We start from the raw sequence: 18467 nt of genomic DNA on the forward strand, positions 1-18467 counted from the left end.
AATTCTATTGGGAGAGGACACCTGGAGGCTTACATGTGGCTTCTCCTGGAGGTTGCTCATGTGCCTTTTCCCTTTGCTGATTCTGATCTGTTTTCATGGTAATAATCATAACCGTGAGTATACCAGCTTTTCTGTCTTGTGAGTCCTTCTAGTGAATCATGAAGCCTAAGGTGGTCTTGGGGATCCTCAAGACAGTCACTGGGCTGAGGGTTCTGAGGTGGGGAGCAGTGGTGGAGAAGCAACTTTTGGGAATGTCAGCAGCAGGAAATCAATAATGATGGGCCATGGAGGGCTCACCAGGTGGGGAGCGCTGAAGGTCTCCTAGTTGCACCTCAGAGATCTTACATATTTGTCCCATTTTCCCATGTGAATGATGAAATCCTCTGGGGGCGGGTCCTTCTCCTACCTCTTTATCCCCCGTAGTGCCTAGTGCAGTGCCCTGCAATGCAGGTGGTACCTGCCCAGATCCCCTGCAGCAGGGAGTGTACCCATCACCCAGCTGCTCTGGGTTGTGGCTGCTAAATGGCTCCCAGCTGCCTCTAGAGTTGCTCTTGGCTGAATAAGTTCTGTTCCCTCACCCCACCCTCCCCAGCTGGCAGCCATGACTGGATGACATGGTGGCACCAAAGGCCAGCCTCTTTTCTCAAGGTGGCACTACTCTACAGTGCAATTCAGGCTCCAGAGCTCTTGGTGGGACCAGGCTGAAGCTGGTCTGTAGCCTGGACCATATGCCTGCTGAGATCCCCCTGGTCTAGGAAGGGGAAATACAGGAAGCTGATACTCTGTTGGTCTCTTGTATCCCCCGCTTCCTAGAGCGTTCCTGCAGTGAATCACTGGCCCCCAAATGCCCATCTCAGACACTGGTTTTAGGGAACCAACTCAAGACAACAATGGCCAAACTCTGATGGCCATTGGAACCCCACAGTCATACTTTGACACAATCAGTGGAGTGGAAAACTCACAGTGTGGCTCACAGCGTCCTTGTTTCTGAATTTCTCATTGTTTAAAGCTGTACCTTAGTATTGAGCCCTTGAATTATAGGAGAGAAGATGTAAACCATTTTCGTGTACCTGTGAGCAGTTCTGGGAGACAGGATGAAGCAATTGTTGAAGACACGGTCTTGCTGTCAGCCACACACTTGCGTTATTCCTATGCTCCCTGTTTCCCACTACAGAGCCTGTATGTTGGGTAGGTGCACTGAAGGGCCAACATGAGCCCATTGCAAGGGCCTTGAGACTGGTCTCACTCCAACCTCGAGATGGCTCTTTTTGGTTTCTGATGGAAATGGAGCCATTCACTACTAATGAAATGGAGTGTGGCCCAGAGTTTAGCAGAGCTGCCTGGCGGGAGTACTGTGTCATGGAGCCTTCAGCCATGGGTTCATCCCCCTGGTGGGTTGTGCTTGGTTTCCTGATTATGGATTGGACTCAGCCCTGCCACATTGTCACTCTTATGTGTGCCACTAGGCACTAACAGGCATCAAGGCATAGGAGTGTTCAGATACTGGTGAGTCAAGAATGTGCAGAGCCGGGGAGAACATCAGTGCAGACTAATTTCAATTCTGAGATCTCAGGTGTCAACATCTAGAAGGGTTCTCAGTGGTCTTAGTGAAGTTCTTAAAGTAATTGAATGAGGTGAAATTCACACCTCAAGGACCAAAAGGGCCCCCAAGTCAGGCAGGAGCACACAACTCTTTCACTTAAGCCCCAGGCCTACTAGCAGGCTCTGACACAAAGACCCCACTGGTTTGACACCAACACTTCTCAACCATGGCTGGGATTGCTAATCCCAAAGTTGATTAGTGAGACTGTTGGTAGGAAAGTGATGGTACACTTGGGGTGTATGGGAGATTGAAAAGAAAAGCCACGCTGAAAGCCAGTTTTTATTCTTATAGGGAAGAAAAGAGGGCCAGGAAGAGTTGAGAAAACCCAAGCCAGGGCAGGGAGTGTGTTGCCAGCACTAAGCAGCTGTTCTCTGCTTGGGTCCTGGACCGGCTTCCTGTTAAATCCCACTGTTGACACCTGTTGGTACTCTACCAATATCCATTTGGCCCTCACCTTTCTCTGTGTGCCAGCCCAACTCCCATCTGTCAGCACCTGTTCTCGATTGAACTAGTAAGTAGTTCAATCTTTTGCCTATGGCCTTTTTTTTTTTTTTTTTTTTTCAAGACAGAGTCCCACTCTTTCGTCCAGGCTGGAGTGCAGTGGTGTGATCTCAGCTCACTGCAATCTCCACCTTCCAGGTTCAAGTGATTCTCTTGCCTCAACCTCTGGAGTAGCTGGGATTACAGGCATGTGCCACCACGCCCAGCTAATTTTTTTGTATTTTTGGTAGAGACGGGGTTTCACCATTTTGGCCAGGCTGGTCTCCAACTCCTGACCTCAGGTGATCCACCTGCCTCGGCTTCCCAAAGTGTTGGAATTACAGGTGTGAGCCACCGCGCCTGGTCCTGTGACCTTTTTCTAGCCACTGGAGCCCATTCTGCTGCAGTGCAGGGCAGGCTAGAGGTGCTGGGGAGGTAGCATCCCAGGAGAGCAGTCCTCAACCCAGGCCTGGCTGCAGTGGGATGTCTCGCAGGTGTATGTTGCACTCTGCCTCCTGGAGCTCCCCGCCAGGACACAGCTACAGTTCCCCACAGCAGGAACTTGCACTGTTTCTTGCTTCCTTGTCTTCCCTGTCACCTCCCCACTGCCCTCTCAGTGTTTCCTCACACACGGCCTTGCACTTGAATCCATATCTCAGGGTTTGCGCTGAAGGAAATCAAACTAAGCCTGTGCCCTGTTGTCTTTTCTTTGTTTCCTTACTACACAGATCAGGCCCCAAGCTAGGCAGAACTGTCTGGAGGGGCAGAAAGCCATTACTAAGGGCAGCCCTGGGGCTCCAGGCATCCAGAGGCTCAGGGCTCCAGCACCCAGGCAAAGAGGTGAGCACAGCATAGGGCCTATGATGGCCTGGTTCCTGCCTTTGTGGTCTGTCTGTCCTCATCCTCAGGGCTGATTTTATTCCTCCAAGTTTCAGTCCCAGCGTCTGTATCCCAGTTAGGTTGAATGAGACGAGTTTATCCTGGAAAGACTATTTGGGCTCTAGTTCTAGCTCTGCCACTAACTGTGTGGCTTTGGGCAAATTACTTTGCTGCTCTGGGTTTCAGTCTACCCATCAGCAAAATAAGGGGGTTGGATTAGATGATCTGTAAATGCCCATCTACAATTTTTGTATTCATTGAATAATGGATGAAGACAGGACTATTACCCAGGCAGGTATTCCTGGGCTTTCTCAGTGATTCAGTCTCAATGAAGAGAAGATGCTGCTCGACATACCCTTGCTACAGTTTGACTCCTGACCAAGCAGTTGGGGACATCAGACATTTTCCCTCTCCATGTGGAGCTTACTAGTTCAATGGAGAACCACAGCTTTCAAGTTGAGCTTTTGCCTGTTCTAACCATCCCAGCAAAAAGCCTAGTTTACTAATCATGGTAGTAACCTCTGACATAATGTCCCCTCAGCCTCAGCTCAAGTAGGATGGTTCCCACACTTTGAGAAACTTCTCACTAGCAAACGAAGACATTTCCCTAAAGAATGGAAAGTAAACGAGGATGTGTAATGAGAGAATCATGTCATGAAAATAGGATGTGTAATTAGAAAACGTCATGGAAATGTGGCATTTCTGAATTGGAATGTCAGTGGCTAGAAAAGACAAGGCAAGTTGTGTACTTATTCACAAAGACGTGGAAGCCACATAGCATCTTACACAAGGGGTGAGCAAACTTTTTCTGGAGAGGGCCAGGTAATAAATGTCTTAGGCTTTGTGGGCCATGGGGTTTCTGTTGCAACTGCTCAACTCGGTAGGATGGAGGCAGTCATATAGATGAGGCTCAAGACTAGGTTGAGGGCCAGTGAGGCACACTTGTCTTGGGCACAAACTTTAAGAGTGCCAAAAACCTCGGTAACCAAGATGAATATTTGAATGCAATATTTAGAAAATATTATTGCAAAAAATCCATGATATAAAATATCACAATTAAAAGTAAAGACAGACGCCTGGTGTGGTGGCTCATGCCTGTAATCCCAGCACTTTGGGAGGCCGAGGTCGACAGATCACTTGAGGTCAGGAGTTCAAGACCAGCCTGGCCAACATGGTAAAACCCCATCTCTATTAAAAATAAAGTTAGCTGGGCGTTGGCAGGTGCGGTACCTGTCATCCCAGCTACTCGGAAGGCTGAGCCAGGAGAATCGCTTGAACCTGGGAGGCAGGTTGCAGTGAGCTGAGATTGTGCCACTATACTCCAGCTTAGGTGACAGAGCAAGACTCCATCTCAATAAATACATAAATAAATAAATAAAAATAAATAAAGACAGGATCAGACAATATGTAAATGAATGAGCATAGCTATGTTCCAATACAACCACTTGGCCTGGAGGCCATAGTTTGCTGATCCCTATGTTATCACATAGGGTAGACCTGGGACCCTCCCAACAGAAGTTTTCATCTTAGAATCAGGTGGCTGGATGAGGTTATGAACTATTTCCTTTAGGGTGCCCTCTTTCCTCCTTTTTCAGTCCTCCTTCCTCTTTGGTGCTGTTTGCTGTTCGTGCTTCTCAATTCCCTCTGTCTACACTCCATTTCCTACATTCTAGCAGCCTGAGCCTCACATTGGGCTTCAAGTCTTCTCCAATATAAAATTTCAACCAGGTCTCTGGCCTGGCTCTGGCCTCCCTTCACCTGCATCCACTCAGCATGGCCACTCTCAGCAGACACTTTGGAAATAATCTGATAATTGGCTTAACAGGCTGCTCCTCTTAGCTCAGGTGCATTTCAACAGTAGAAGGTTATTTTAGCCAAAAGACCTGTATTGTTTAAGGGTCAACTGTATTTGTTGAATTACAAATAAAGACTAACAGTTTAATATTACAAAGGGATCAACTTCAGATGGATGGGATCTCAGGCATCTGTGAGGGGTAGCGCGGGTGGGAATTTTTAGGTGGTTGGTTCCCCCCAATCTCATGATGTTTGCACCTTTCATGACTACAGGAGAGAACCAGCCCCAGTCAGAAGGTTTGGAGTTAGCTCCAAGATATAGTTTGAAATTCACAATATGGACACCAGGCCTCACCAGGTGATTCTGGAATCACCTCCTGATTACCAATCTCTGTAGATTCTCCCCTCCCCAGTCCTTCCCTCACCCCCAAATACAGTGGCCTTCATGGGCGCAGGCAGAAGCCAGCTAGCTCTTAGCACTCTCAAAGACAGGATCAGATAGTACATAAATGAATAATAAATAAACAAATCTGTGTTCCAATAAAACTTTATTTGGCCTGACCTGATCAAGTTTAATAATGTTTAATAGATTTTTTAAAAACATGAGTAGTTATAACAATACCTCTGTAATAACAGTTATATATGAACTCCTGGTCAAGGCCAGCAGCTTGTTCCTTTACCAAAAAAGTAAAGCCGCCCTCTGAGGACAAAATGGCACATGAGGAGTGGTGTACATTTCTTTTTCTTAAAGAAAAAACAAAAACAAAATAACAAAACCCAAACACTTCCTATTTACATATTCTCCATTTAAAAATTAGTCAGTGTGAGTAATTGTTTTTAAATATAAGTTTCTAACGTGTTGCAGGTTTCCATGTACAAATTATAGTTTGCTGATTAGCTTTAAGGTGCTGTGATGAGGATGAACACAGCCCAAGACCAAGACTGGGGGAATCCTCTTCCTACAGACTGGCTGGACTTCCTGTGGGTATCTTTGGGAGTTTTGGGGGAAGAGAAGGAGCTGAACACCAGTGGCAGAAATGGCAGGGTTTCTGGGGACCAGATAGGGGCTGTCAGTGTCCCCACCCCACGCTTCTGCAGAGGGCCTGTGTCTACACGCCATTACCCCATGCTGTGTGTGTGAGCACATGGGTTTCCATTCACCAAACTCACTTTAGCCTACACTATGAGGGGCATTGCTACTTTGAGTCCCTTCCTTTGTCGCGAGGTCTCCATGCTGGTGCCTGACCCCTAAGAACCCATGCTGTTGACACCCCTCCTTTCATACCTTCCTGGATTCCTTGCCCCCAAGGTCACGTGCTCTCCAACACATTTCTGTAGGGTCTGCTCTTTGTCAAGGCTACATGGATGATCAAATTCAGGAAAGTATTGATGAAGGGTTCCATGTGAAACCTTCTCTCCTAACACGTTTTCTCTATGGCAGGACCTCACTGCTGTCCTCCAAATGAGCAGTCTGTGTAGAGAACATTAGGTCCCGAGGTAGGTCTGGAGGGGAGCTGTTGGGGGGCGGGTGGGGGTGCCGGGTGGGGGGGCGCAGGGTGTGGGGTGAAGGGGGAGTGCTGGCAGGGAGGTTGGAGGGATTCTTGGAATTGCTGCCTTCAACCTCACTGGGGTAGGACGCCCACAGGGGAACGAGGGCTGTCTTTGCGTGTGTCAGGAAAGTGCATAGGGAGTGCTGCGGGGGGTGTGCACAGGCCTGGGAGAAGGGCTGACTTTACCCACAGACCCCAGACTGTTCTGACCTGAAACGAAGATTTCAGACCGTGCAGGGGTGAGGCAAATACAGGGGTGCGACAGATGAAAACATTTAAGTACTTGGGGAGCCAGGAAAGTATGCTTGGTGACTAGGAGAAACAAACTGGTTCAGTTTCCAGTTTCAGAATACAAGAAACATTGCTCTGAATAAAATAACGTTGAATAGTAATGGACAGGGAAGAAACATCTCAGACCAAGTTTCTAAGCAAAAAGCCAGAACGACCCCAATAGAGGAAGACATTCTATAGTGGACAGACCCTGGCCTGGGGGCCAGGAGACTGGGATTTAAAGCTCATCCTCACACTGAGCCTGTGATCTTAAGAAGTATCTCTTCATCTCCGGGCCTAATTGCCTTTCCTCAGCTGTCAGTTGAGGCTAGTTGGGCCAGGTGGTTTCGGAGCTACCTCTGCAAGATTTCTCTGCATCCTGTCACCCAGGTGGGGCCTGCAGACCGCTGTCTAAGGCTGTTTCTTCCCTGTGCACCACACGTGGTCTCCCCTTTGCTGGGAAAGGGATCAACCCCCAAGCCAGGGTCCTGTTCAAACCCGCTCCTAGAGGTTAAAGGCTAGTTATTAAGGCAGTTTAAGAAATGGACATTCCTCTCGCTCCTCGGATCCTTCACGTGTCCTGCTAACCCCAAGGCAGCAGAGAGGGGCGGGAAGGGAGGCCGCCTCCTGCCAGCCCCAGCTTTCTCTGGGGGCCTCCTGCTCTGCAGGGCCTGGAGCGGCCCCTCCGCCCTCACCACCTTTCTTTGGAGAAGGCCTCGGTCTGTACGAGGTCGCCAGGGTGCTCGGGGATACACGCACCATTGAGGTCGCCCAGTTTATTGTCCGGTAGGTCCTCGGGCTTGGTGCAGAGCTTCAGGGCGCGGGAGATGAACACGTCCAGGTCGAACTGGGGGCTGGCGCCGCCGTCCACCGGGGCCGGGCGGCCGGGGGGCGAGGCAGACAGGCGGCGCTCGGGGTGGTCGGCGGGCGGGCTGGCGTGCTCGGGGCCGCCCTGTGTGCTCTTGACCCACTGCGCGATCTCCAGGAAGAGGCTGGCCGGCTCGTCCTCGCGCGCCGCGGTGTCCCTCGACCCCGTGGCCGTTGGGGGCGCGCCGGCCGCCTGTTTCCAGTGCGATAGGTCCAGGATGAGCTTGGGCTCAGAGTAGTGGTGCGGCTTGTTGTCGCGCCACAGCAGCTTGTCCAGGTAGGACGGCGACCCCACCTTGTAGTCGCAGGAGCGCCCGTAGTCGGCCTCGAAGGCGCGCTCCATGGACGAGTGTGACTGCTCTAGGAAGCGCTCGGAGCTGCTGTGCGATTCCTTGCGCGGGTCCACCTGCACGTCCTCTGCCAGCGGCGCCGAACCCGCGCGCGGGTCGCGCTGCACCTCGCTGGCGTCCTGGCACCGGTCTGGCCGCCACTCCAGGTCCGACGACAGGCTCACAGGGTACCTGCAAGGGTACAAACGGAGCGGTGATTGGACGCCCGAGCCGGGTGACTTCCGGGAGGGAGCCAAGCCCTCTAATCCCTGTTTGCCACTCACACACCTGCCTTCCATTCCTTCCGGATCCCCCCTGCCTCCGACCCTCATCCCTCAAGGTGGGAGGGTGATGGGACAGGTAATGGCGAGCCTTGAGGGCTCAGCTGGGGGCATAGGTTGTTCGGCTTAACTCTTGTGTTCTTTTGTACGCATTCAAAACCCTGCAGATATTTCCTGCGCACCTACTGTGCGCCAAGCACTCACTGTTCTAGACATTACTGAATACAGCAATGAACAAAACAAACGTCCCTGTTCTCATGGAAGTTTCCAGTGGATCCACCTGTGTAATGCTTCTCAAATGCTGATGGATGCACGAATCACCTGCGGGTCTTGCTAAAATGCAGATTTTGATTCTGTAAATCTGAGATGGGGCCTGAGATTCTAACAAGCTCCCAGCTGCTCTGATGCTGCTGGGCCTTGGACCCACATTTTGAGGAGCAAGGCTCCAGTGATGTGCGTCTCAACCCTGGATCAGATTAGAGTCACATAGGGGAATTAAAAATAAAATAGCATGCCTGCCTCACTGCTTCCCCACGCCAATTCTGATTGAGTAGGTCTAGGGTAGGACCCTGCATCAGCATGTTTTGAAGACCCCCCGGGTGATTCTAAGGTACAGCCAGGGCTGGGAACCCCTGCCCTGGTGGATCTGGTTGGGGGCTCCATAGCACCTTGCATTGATGCAGGGTAGGTGGGACCTACAGGAAGGTTACAGACACCCTCCGGAGAAGCTGAAGATCTTTGGCATTCTGCCCTGTTCGACTGCCCTGCAGCCATGGAGCGTGAAGTCAGTTAGCCAAGGGCAAATGAAGGGCAGATGGGCAGACAGGTGGGCCACCAGCTACCGCGGAGCCCTCCCTTCCTCATGCAGGTGCTCCACCTAGAACTCTGGGGTTGTGGGGCAGGCAGGCAGCACAAAGAACATCAGCCTGCAGCCAGCTACTTCCTGAGCAGGCCCAACAGATAGACCAAGGAGAGGGAGGTTCGGCTGTGTGGAGCAGACCTGGCAGCTGCAGCCCACAGAGTGTGAATGGAGAGGCATAGGAAGGCCTCAGCACTGCCCACCTCCCAGTGACGCTGCTAGGGCAGGAATCGCTCCTCGAGCTGAACCCTGCCTCCTCGATTGAGTGGCCTTGGGCAGAGATTTCTAGGAGTAAGAGTGTGAAGACCCTGACCCTTGGCTGCTCTATTCCAAGTGCCAAACATACATTATCTGTAGTCTTCATAGCAACCCTGTGGACTTTGTGTTATCACCCCCACTTTACAGCTGGGAAACTAGCATTCCAAGAGGGTAAGTAGCTTGCCCACAGTAGCAAGATCCTTTGTCATCCTCTTCCCTCAGACAGGTGTGATGGGAAAGGTCGGGAGCACAAGTGCACCAGGTTTAGGGGTGGTCAGGGTGAACAGGCAGCAACAAATCCTGTGACAGTTTTTTCTGGCAAAACCCTATGCCACAGTTGCAGAAGGTATAGGATGACTCTCACTGAGCCAATGCTCTTTGTCCCAAGGCTCTCCGGAGGAAGGGGAAGGGGCCCCAGGAACCACAGTCAAGGGCAGGCCTGCCCCAGGGATGGCAGAAAAGTCTTCATTAATCTCTCTTTGTTGGCAGTGCTTGAAAACAACAATTGATAACAACAAGCCAGCAAACCTGTCCAAAAATAGCAGCGTTGCCCTGGCCCTCCCTCGGTGCCTCCTTAATCTGAAACCCGTCATCTGTCAAATGACTAAAAAGGAGAAATTGCTCATCTGTCACTTATGTAACTAGCTGTCACATTCCCACGGCAGTGGGACTCCCAGTTAGGCCCCCTCAAAGTCCTAGCTGCTTGAGCCCTCGACTGCTGCTTCTAAACTGAGCAGCTACCAGCACTCCCTCCCAGAATTAGCAGATGGTGACGCCCAAATGTTTAGTTGCCTGATCTAAGAACATCAGAACGGGAAAAGATCTGAGAGATCATTACGTGCCTAGGCAGAAATTGTTTAAAAATACATCTTCTACCCAGCGCTGATTCATTGGTAGTGGCTTCCAGGGACACTTGTTGAAGATTCTGTAGCCAAGCCCCGTTTAGCAGGAAATGGTCCTATAACTGCTTAGCAGCATCTGACATGGCTGCAGATTGCAGAGACACCCATCGGGGCATGACACGATGCCAGTCTCTAAACCTAGGAGCTGTAGTTTCCTTGTGTGTCAATGAGCAATAATAACGCAGCCCCCGTCAGTGGCATTTTTTTTGACAGGGTCTCACTCTGCAACCTCAAACTTCTGGGCTCAAGGGATTCCCCAGCCTCAGCCTTCCCAGTGTCTGGAACTACAGCCGTGTGCCACCATGCCTGGCTAATTTAAAAAATCGTAGAAATGGGGTCCGACTTTGTTTCCCAGACTGGTCTGGAACTCCTGGCCTTAAGCGATCCTCCCACCTTGGCCTCCTAAAGTGCTGGGATTACCGGTGTGAGCCACCTCACCTGGTTTTTAATGGCACTTTCAAGAGTTACCGACATGAAACATGAGAAAGCGTTTTGTAATGGTAATCTCTGCTTTGTTTTTTTGCCTTGCATTGTTGCAGTTTAGTTTTCAAGGGCAAGTTCCCAGGCTGCTAGAAGTGAGCTCCTACCATGGCGCTCACTAAATCCTTGGGGAGCACTGTTTTGAATCCCCTGTTCAGTAGACTTAGGGTGGTGAGGGAAGCTGGGGATGTTGCACAAAGGAAAGCCCCTGACTCACACATGCAGCTCACACTGGTCATTTACCAGCAGTTTCTGGGGACAAGAGAAAGGCAGGAAGCTAAGCTGGAGAAGTCGTCCAATGAGCTATGCAACTTGGGAGACAGAGGGAAAGGTCATGGAGGATGAGGCAAAATAGAAATGGGAGGACAGGGAAATGTGGGCTCTGGAACCCAGGGCTGCGAGCACCTGGAACTGCACGTGTCCCAGTTGGACAGCTGGCTCTGGTTAGCGGCCATCAGCACGATGTCATCGATCTCATCCTCAATGCGGAAGGGGTGTTGCGAGGTGGGCTCATCCTCAGGGCACGAGTATGGGCTCATGTACGGGTGTTGCAGCCCCATCTCAGCTGTTAGGCGATCCATGGGGTTAAAGGTCAGGATCTTCTCCAGAAAGTCGATGGCTGCAGGGAGCAAAGCCGGACATGAAAGTCATTTGTTGCCCTTGTCGAGCTCAGAAGGAGATTCCTCAGCATGGTGACATTCTGTGCTGGTGTCTGTGCTTCTGCATTTGTTAAAAGGTTTTTAGCCATTTTCTTTCTCAAGACCCTTGTCACAATCCAGTGACAAAGATAAAGCAGACGCTGCCTTCTAGATTTTGCAAATGAATTAAACAGACTCAGAGGATCAAGTGACTTGCTCAAGGTCCAGCCTCAGCCTGGGTTTCTCCAGAGACGGAACCAGAGACAAGGCTTGGGGTTGTAGGTAGTTTATGTGGTGGGGGATCCCAGCAAGCACAGGTGGGGGAGTGAGGGGGAACCAGAACAAGGCACACTCATGACAGGTTACTCCTGTGGGCACCTGGGATCCTCCAGAGATGGTATGGGCCACACTCAGAGGTGGTTCCTCTTGCGGGGCAGGGAAGCTGGGATATTTATACACCAACTTCCCTGTGTCGTGGCTTTTAAGGGGCTGCTGGAATGGGATGGAGGAGCCTGCTCCTGAGGAAGCCCTGAGGCAGAAGTGCCAGGTGCAGCAGTAAAAAGCCTCACTGAGAAAGGTGAATGTGGCGGTCAAGGGGTGGGACAGGGTATCCACAGCCCAGAGCTCCTGGGTCCGAATCCAGAGCTCTTCCTACCATATGCTGCCCCGGAAGTTCAACAAAGATATTACAGATACTGAACAACGAGGCTGAATTCCCCTGCTCTGCCAAGCAGTAGTCCTTTCATGGCTGGATCAAGGGGGACTTCTGGGCAGTGGGAACCTGGGGAAGGGAAGGGACATTCAGAAGCCTTGTATGAGAGGCTGCTAACCAGCATGAATGTATACCAAGATTCAGCAGATAGCAGCTCTGCACACAGGTACTGGTGACCCTTCCCTTGAGCAGGGCTGGGTACCCTGGGAGCTCTGTTCTTGGAGCTCTGCCCCAGGTTATCTCAGGGAAAGGTCTAGCCTAGAAGTTTGGATTCCTTCTCAGCACTGGCATCTCTGGAGGTCCGCTTAAATCATGATTTGGCTCCTCATGTTGCAGCCCACATGGAGAGGGAGAAATGGAGCTGAGCTCGAGGCCCAGGCTGCCCATGCCTCCGAGGGGCTCCCTGGTGGACCTCAGCCTGCACCACTAACCTGCCCCTCACACCAGCCCTGGATCTCTTTGCAAGAAAATTCATCAGCGATTCAGGAAATTGATGGATTCAGAAGGTCACTGGCCTCCCAGGAGGATGCAGTGCTGCAGTGTAACTCTAGATCCCCAAATTAGTTAAGCAGCAGTAACTCTGATCACCCTCAACAGTCTGATGCTCGGCGTGTTTCTGGGTCTGGAGTTGCAAATTTAAAAGAGGATCTGCCTCACAATTTCCTAGGACTGGAAGAATCGGGCAGTGTAGTGCAGGGCCCAGCTTCAAGTCTGGGCAGGTCTTTCTCTCTTTAGGCCTCTGGCCCTTTCTTTTGGCCGCAGCCATGACTTGACCTTTTGACAAGGAAATGAGAGAATTAAAGCTCTAAAGATTGAGGTGCAGGCAGTATCATCTTTAAAAGAGATGAGTACCACCACTGGGGCAGTGGCTCACATCTGTAATCCCAGGACTTTGGGAGGCCAAGGAAGGAGGACTGCTTGAGCTTGGGAGTTTGAGATCCCCCTGGGCTTGTTTCTAGCAAGACAAGTAGTAGTTGGCAAGGTGGGCCAGTAGTGGGTTGTCTCTAAAAAGGAAAAATTATTTTTTAGCCAGCCAAAGTGGTGCACGCCTGTGGTCCCAGCTACCCAGGAGGCTGAGGTGAGAGGATCACTTGAGCCCTCGAGGCTGAGGTTGTAGTGAGCTGTGATTATACCACTGCAGTCCAGCCTGGGTGACAAGCGAGACCCTGTCACAAAAGAAAAAAAAGTCAAGTACCAACCCCAGAGCTGTTCCACAGACTCCAGCATGGATGAAAATCTGCTGGAGGTCCTCCTGCAGGTGCCCAGATACTTCTGGGAAGCCCAAACACTAGGAAATTCTTCATTTCTTTTTTTTTTTTTTTTGAGACAGGGTCTCACTCCTGCCGCCCAGGTTGGAGTGCAATAACGCAAATATGACTCACTGCAGCCTCAACTTACCAGGTTCAGGTGATCCTCCTGCCTCAGATTTCCAAGTAGCTGAGACTATAGGCGTGCACCACCATGCCCAGCTAATCTGTTATATTTTTGGAAGAGATGGGGTCTCCCTATGTTGCCCAGGCTGGCCTGAAACTCCTGGGCTCAAGAGATCCACCTGCCTCGGCCTCCCAAAGTGCTGGGATTACAGGCGTAAGCCACCACACCTGGCCCAGAAAATTCTTCCTTTTATCAAACTTAAATCTCCCCCCTTTAACTTCTACCCTGGGGCCTACCTCTGCCTTCAGTGGTTCCCCCAAAGCAGCATGTCCTCTCTGTCCCATGATTTCCCTTCTCCTGTTTCAAGGCAGCAGTCATGTCCCATGTGACACCCTCATCCTGGCACCCTGCTGGCCTGCCTTTCCCGGCCCCTCCTGCAGTGAGAGATGGCTGTGTGCTTGGCGCCGATGGAATGGGGGTGGAAGTGCTTTGTGTACCCCACTTCCAGGCCTGACCCAGAAAAACCTCCTGCAAGAGTCTCTGCTCTTTCTTCCCCTGGCTTTGGCTGGAAGGGAATGCCCAAGGTGACCTTGAAAGCCACCTGCTGAAGATGGCAGAGCTGATGGCCTGGGTCCCGGGCACAGCCACTCATCCTCCCCTGCCCATCCACATTCCCAACTCTGCCTGGATGTGAGGTAAACAATGAATAAACTGTAAGTGGGTTAAACCACGGAGATTTCAGTGTTACCTGCTACCGTACAAGTTTCACCTTAACTCCTAAGCCGCTGCCCCTCGGAAACTCCTCCCTAGGCTCGCCCACCCCAGATGTTTTTAAGGCATTTCTTAGATAATGAAGCTTCTGTACAATCTTGTCACTTTCCTCTGGCCCAGTGGATTCCAAACAGCTGCTCAGAGTCGCAGGGGTTCTGGAAGGGTTCTCAGTAGCATGTCTGGAGACTGAGAGGCAGGTGGGCGGGACACTGGGCCCCTCAACCCTACTTCATCCAGAGCCCGCCTTTCACCTGTGCTGCACCTGAGTTTTTGTCATCAGATTTATCACCTTTGGTCTATTTCTGTCCTGTAATAAATGGAGCGCAGAACTGAATGCCCCCAGTGTGGTCTTGAGGCCTGCCTCCCTTGTTCTGCACCTGTCACAAGATGGACATTTCGGTTGCTGAGGGATGCTGTCACCTAGACTGAGTCTCCTGAGCCTCTGAGAGCTAGAGCAAGCTAGAGCCTTTGGCCTCTTCCCAGGCCTGCTGGGCCTTGAATATAGAGCAGAAGGAGTGAGCCTGAGGAGCGAAGGGCATTGTCGGAGGCCACACAGCTCATCACTGGTGGAATGGGACCTGGGTCTTGCCCTCAGGCTGAGGAAGCGCCTGCTCTTTGCACCACACCGTGCCTTCCAGGACAAAAACATAAGGGAGGATGAAGGAAAGAGAGGGAGGAAAGCAAGCAAGGAAGACGAGAAGCAAAAGGAAGCAGAAACAAGGGTAGAACACTAATGACTACCCAATGGACTCCTGAGGCCCAGCATCCACAGCTTGGAAGTAGTTAGGGCAAAGGCCCACTGGCAGGGAGCCTTGACTTTTACTTTTATATCCAAGGACCATGCTTTGCCCTTTTGGAAGGAGACCTGCCTGCCCCCTACCCCACAAGGTGGAGCCGAGCTCATCCTCCCTGGACACTTGGCCTGGTTGCCAGGCTCAGGTACCTTCGCTGTTCACTTCAGGGAGCAGCTTGCGCAGAGGCCTCTTCACCTCCCAGGTGCTGCTGATGAAGGAAGGCATCACCCTGAGCAGCTCGTCCTTGTCTTCCTCCCGGATTACAGGGATGGTCTCCAGGATGAGCTGCATCTGCTCCAGCTCATGGGCCCCTGGGGAGGGAATGCCAGATGGTTAAGTGTGCTGCCCAAGGGGCTGTGGTGTGCAGTGGCCCGATAACAGTGCCAGGTGTTCTGGGAGGAACAACACAGGGCAGTGGGGCAGCACTGGGTTGGGACCGGGGTTCTGGTCTTCATTTGCTGCACAACTGTGGGCAGGTGGCTGACATCTCTGGGGCTTGGCTTTGTTAAAAGTAGAAAGAAGGGGTTGAATCTGGTAGTCTGCAAGTCCCCATCTATGCCCCTAGCATTCTATTCTCACACAGACCAGCTGGATGTAAGTCAGCACGAAAGAATGCGAACAGCCTGGCTCAAGGCCTTCCAAGCAACTTCCCATAGGCCTCTCTGCACAATCTTTACTAGGATGGGGAAGGAAACAATTTTAAGGCTAGGAATGAGCCATAACTTTTGGTTTCCAATTAAGAGGATTCCATCTAGGAAACTCTCAAGAGAAAAACAAATCAGGAATAACAAATCGGGTTTGGGATGTGTCTTGAGCACATGGCCTCTGTGCTCCTTGAGAGAAGGAAGACAGGCTATGCCAGGTTTTCAAGGGAACTTTAGTGGGACAGGATGGACTCAGGCATTCATTTATTCACTCATTCCATAAATAGTTGTTTATTGAGCACCTTCTCCATGCCAGGCATCATGCTGGATGCTGGGAATGGATGAGGCATAGTTCTCATTCATGAGAAGCTTCAGTCTTTGTCTCAGAAACTCAACTCATCTCCCACACCCAGGCAACCACTGGCCATGGTATGGCATTTCTGGCATTGGACAGATGGGTCTCCTTGCTGTCTTCTGACTTCCAGGCTGTTCTTCTGTTACTTCCATTTTCTCTTTTTTGATTGAGTTGCCTTTCCACTTAACTCTGCTAGGTTAAAACCTCAGGCATACCTCTCCTTCCTCAAGAAGTTGCCCCTGCCCATCCAGCTGCACAGAGGGCCCGCCCCTTGCCATGAATTCCCATGGGATTCCAGTCTTCCAGACGTTGGTGGCCTAGGATGAGGGCTGTCCCAGGTCCCCCCACAGTTCCCTGTGTGGCACTAAGCACATGTGAATACTGACTGAGGAAGTGCCTGCAGCCTCAAGCTCTCTCCTGAAGAGGTCCTTTTGGCCTCTCCCTGCAGTGGACTCATTGGGTCAGTTCAGGGCTCTGGAAGACCCCTGTCAGGTCCTGTCTCCAAATGTGTACTCCACACCACTCACCAGCGGACCATGAGGTCAGTGGTGATCAAGCTGCAGACAGAGGGACCTTGCTCCCAAGCCCCTGACCCCTCTCCTGTGTGACACACAAACCAGTAATACACAACCTTCTGCTTGGAGTAGATTCTTCAACCATGGGGGTTGGGGAGGGCAGAGAATGAGCCTCTTTCACTTGTCTGCTCCTGCCTGAGATCAATGGTGTCATATGAGAGGCAGTCAGTGGGGCCTCCCTGGCAATCCATGGCCTGGGACAGAAAGCAGGAGCTTTGGTGGCAGACAGCCCTGGAGGCAGACCTAGCTCCCCCACATTCTCCCTATCCACCCCTTGTGGAATGAGGATGATTATTTATACTTGGAATGAGTATTATAAGGAGTCAAGTGCGTTGGTAGATGAAGGCTCCTGGGGAAATACCTGGCTTGTAGCAGATGTTTAATAGCTCTTGACTTCCTTTGCTTCTAGGAGTGGGGAAAAGCGACTTTGAGAGAGGCTGATGAAATAATTCCACCTTGGAGATTTATGTCCTAATCATCCCTGAGTGATTCTTTGTGACAGATGTCACTTGGGGGAGGCATCTTAACACTGAGTCTAGTAAGCCACCACTGAAAATGGGAGAAGGTGTGAAGCATGGAGGAGGATACTATGGTTGATGTCCCTTTCCTACTGAAAAGGTCCTTTCCATGTCACACCAGCTGTTGCCTTCCCTGCCTCTCTTACAACAAGGGGAGGCCATGTTGATTCAATCAAACAGGGGCAGGAATCTCCTGGAAGGACTTCCGGGGAAGACGTTCCTCCCTGGTAAGAGAAAAATGTGAGGAGAGCTGTCTTGCTGCCCTGGCTGACCCCTCCCTACCTTTCTTCATTGGACACTTCTGCATGAGAACCTGAAAGCGACCGAAAACATCTCGTGACCACAGACAGTGAGCCTGAAGATGAGAAGCCAGTAGACTGTGGATCATACAGCCTCGTCTGGGCTCTCAGTGAGTCACCTGCCTGCTGTGGCACGGAGAAGCCTAGCTCTTCTCCGTCTGGCCTGAAGGTTGTCAGCCTGATGGAAGGGCAGCTGGAGCAGAGCCCTGTGAGCTGAGGGCTCAAGGCCAGGAGAACGGAGGCAGCCAGGCACCTGTGACCCAGATCGTGGTTACAGGGCCAGGGATATTGAGCCATCCAGGGTTTAGGGGCTATGGCTGGAGTGGGAAGAATCTTTGAGTCAGAGTCCAGGGTGAGACCTCCCTCCCACCTGTTCCCCCTTTCTCCCCTGCCTTGAATTGGTTGGAAAATATGGAGCTGGGAGGTCTGTGCAATTTCAGTTGGAACAATAAGATAGCAGGATGGTTCACCCTGGGCACAGATGGGTTCACTGTGTATTGTTTTTTTTTTGTTTTTGCTCTTTTGTGTCCCCCACTGAACCATCAGACTTTTGAGGACAGAGACTACGTCTTACTTAGTCTGTATCTCCAGCACGTGGTCAAGGATCCACCCAAAGCACAAAATCCACCAGAGGGAAAACTGTAGGGGCCCCTGAGAGTCCAGGGGGCAAATGAAGACATTTATACTCAGGGCCTAAATGCTTGGACATAAACCCTGACTTCAGCTCATCTGACTTTCCTGCCATTGTTTTTATTTTACCTTTTTCATTTTCTTTTTTTGTTTGTTTGTTTTGTTCTGAGACGGAGTCTCGCTCTGCCGCCCAGGCTGGAGAGCAGTGGCACGATCTCGGCTCAATGGAACCTCCACCTTCCTGGTTCAAGCAGTTCCCCTGCCTCAGCCTCCCAAGTAGCTGGGATTACAGGTGTCAGATCATGCCTCTGCACTCCAGCCTGGGAGACAGCGCGAGACTCTGTCTCAAAACAAAAACAAAACAAAATAAAGACTTTCTTAGCTATTCAGACATGGCTTAGTCTTAAAGTCCTGCCAGTGTTCCCTTAGAAAGGCCACCATTTGCCACTTCTTCTCTGAGCTCATTTTCCCATCCTGAAACGGGGGGTGGATGAAAATTCTCTGAGTAAGTGACAGCAGCATTTAGGGCTGAGGGTGGAAACTTGGGAAGGGTTGAGGGACACAGTGCAGAGGAAGTAGAGCTCATGGCAGGTGAGAAGCAACTG

At 51.2% G+C, this 18467-nt stretch overlaps 1 protein-coding gene across 3 annotated transcripts in view; it reads right to left on the bottom strand.

Moving 5' to 3' along the window:
• Positions 1 to 5285: 5285 nt before the first annotated feature.
• MAPK4 (mitogen-activated protein kinase 4) overlaps positions 5286 to 18467 on the bottom strand; it is a 175159-nt gene continuing 161977 nt past the window's right edge. The window contains exons 3-5 of one of the 3 annotated variants that reach the window (XM_023207533.2): positions 14991 to 15152; positions 10958 to 11171; positions 5286 to 7964 (exon numbers count right to left, since the gene is read on the bottom strand). In XM_023207533.2, the coding sequence (XP_023063301.1) occupies positions 7268 to 7964; positions 10958 to 11171; positions 14991 to 15152 (1073 nt within the window). In that variant the 3' untranslated portion in view covers positions 5286 to 7267. The remainder of the gene's footprint in view (positions 7965 to 10957; positions 11172 to 14990; positions 15153 to 18467) is intronic. The other 2 variants (XM_023207532.2, XM_023207534.2) reach the window with 2 other exon arrangements.

This window comes from Piliocolobus tephrosceles, chromosome 18 (assembly GCF_002776525.5).
Source record: "Piliocolobus tephrosceles isolate RC106 chromosome 18, ASM277652v3, whole genome shotgun sequence".
Classification (NCBI taxonomy): Eukaryota; Metazoa; Chordata; class Mammalia; order Primates; family Cercopithecidae; genus Piliocolobus; species Piliocolobus tephrosceles.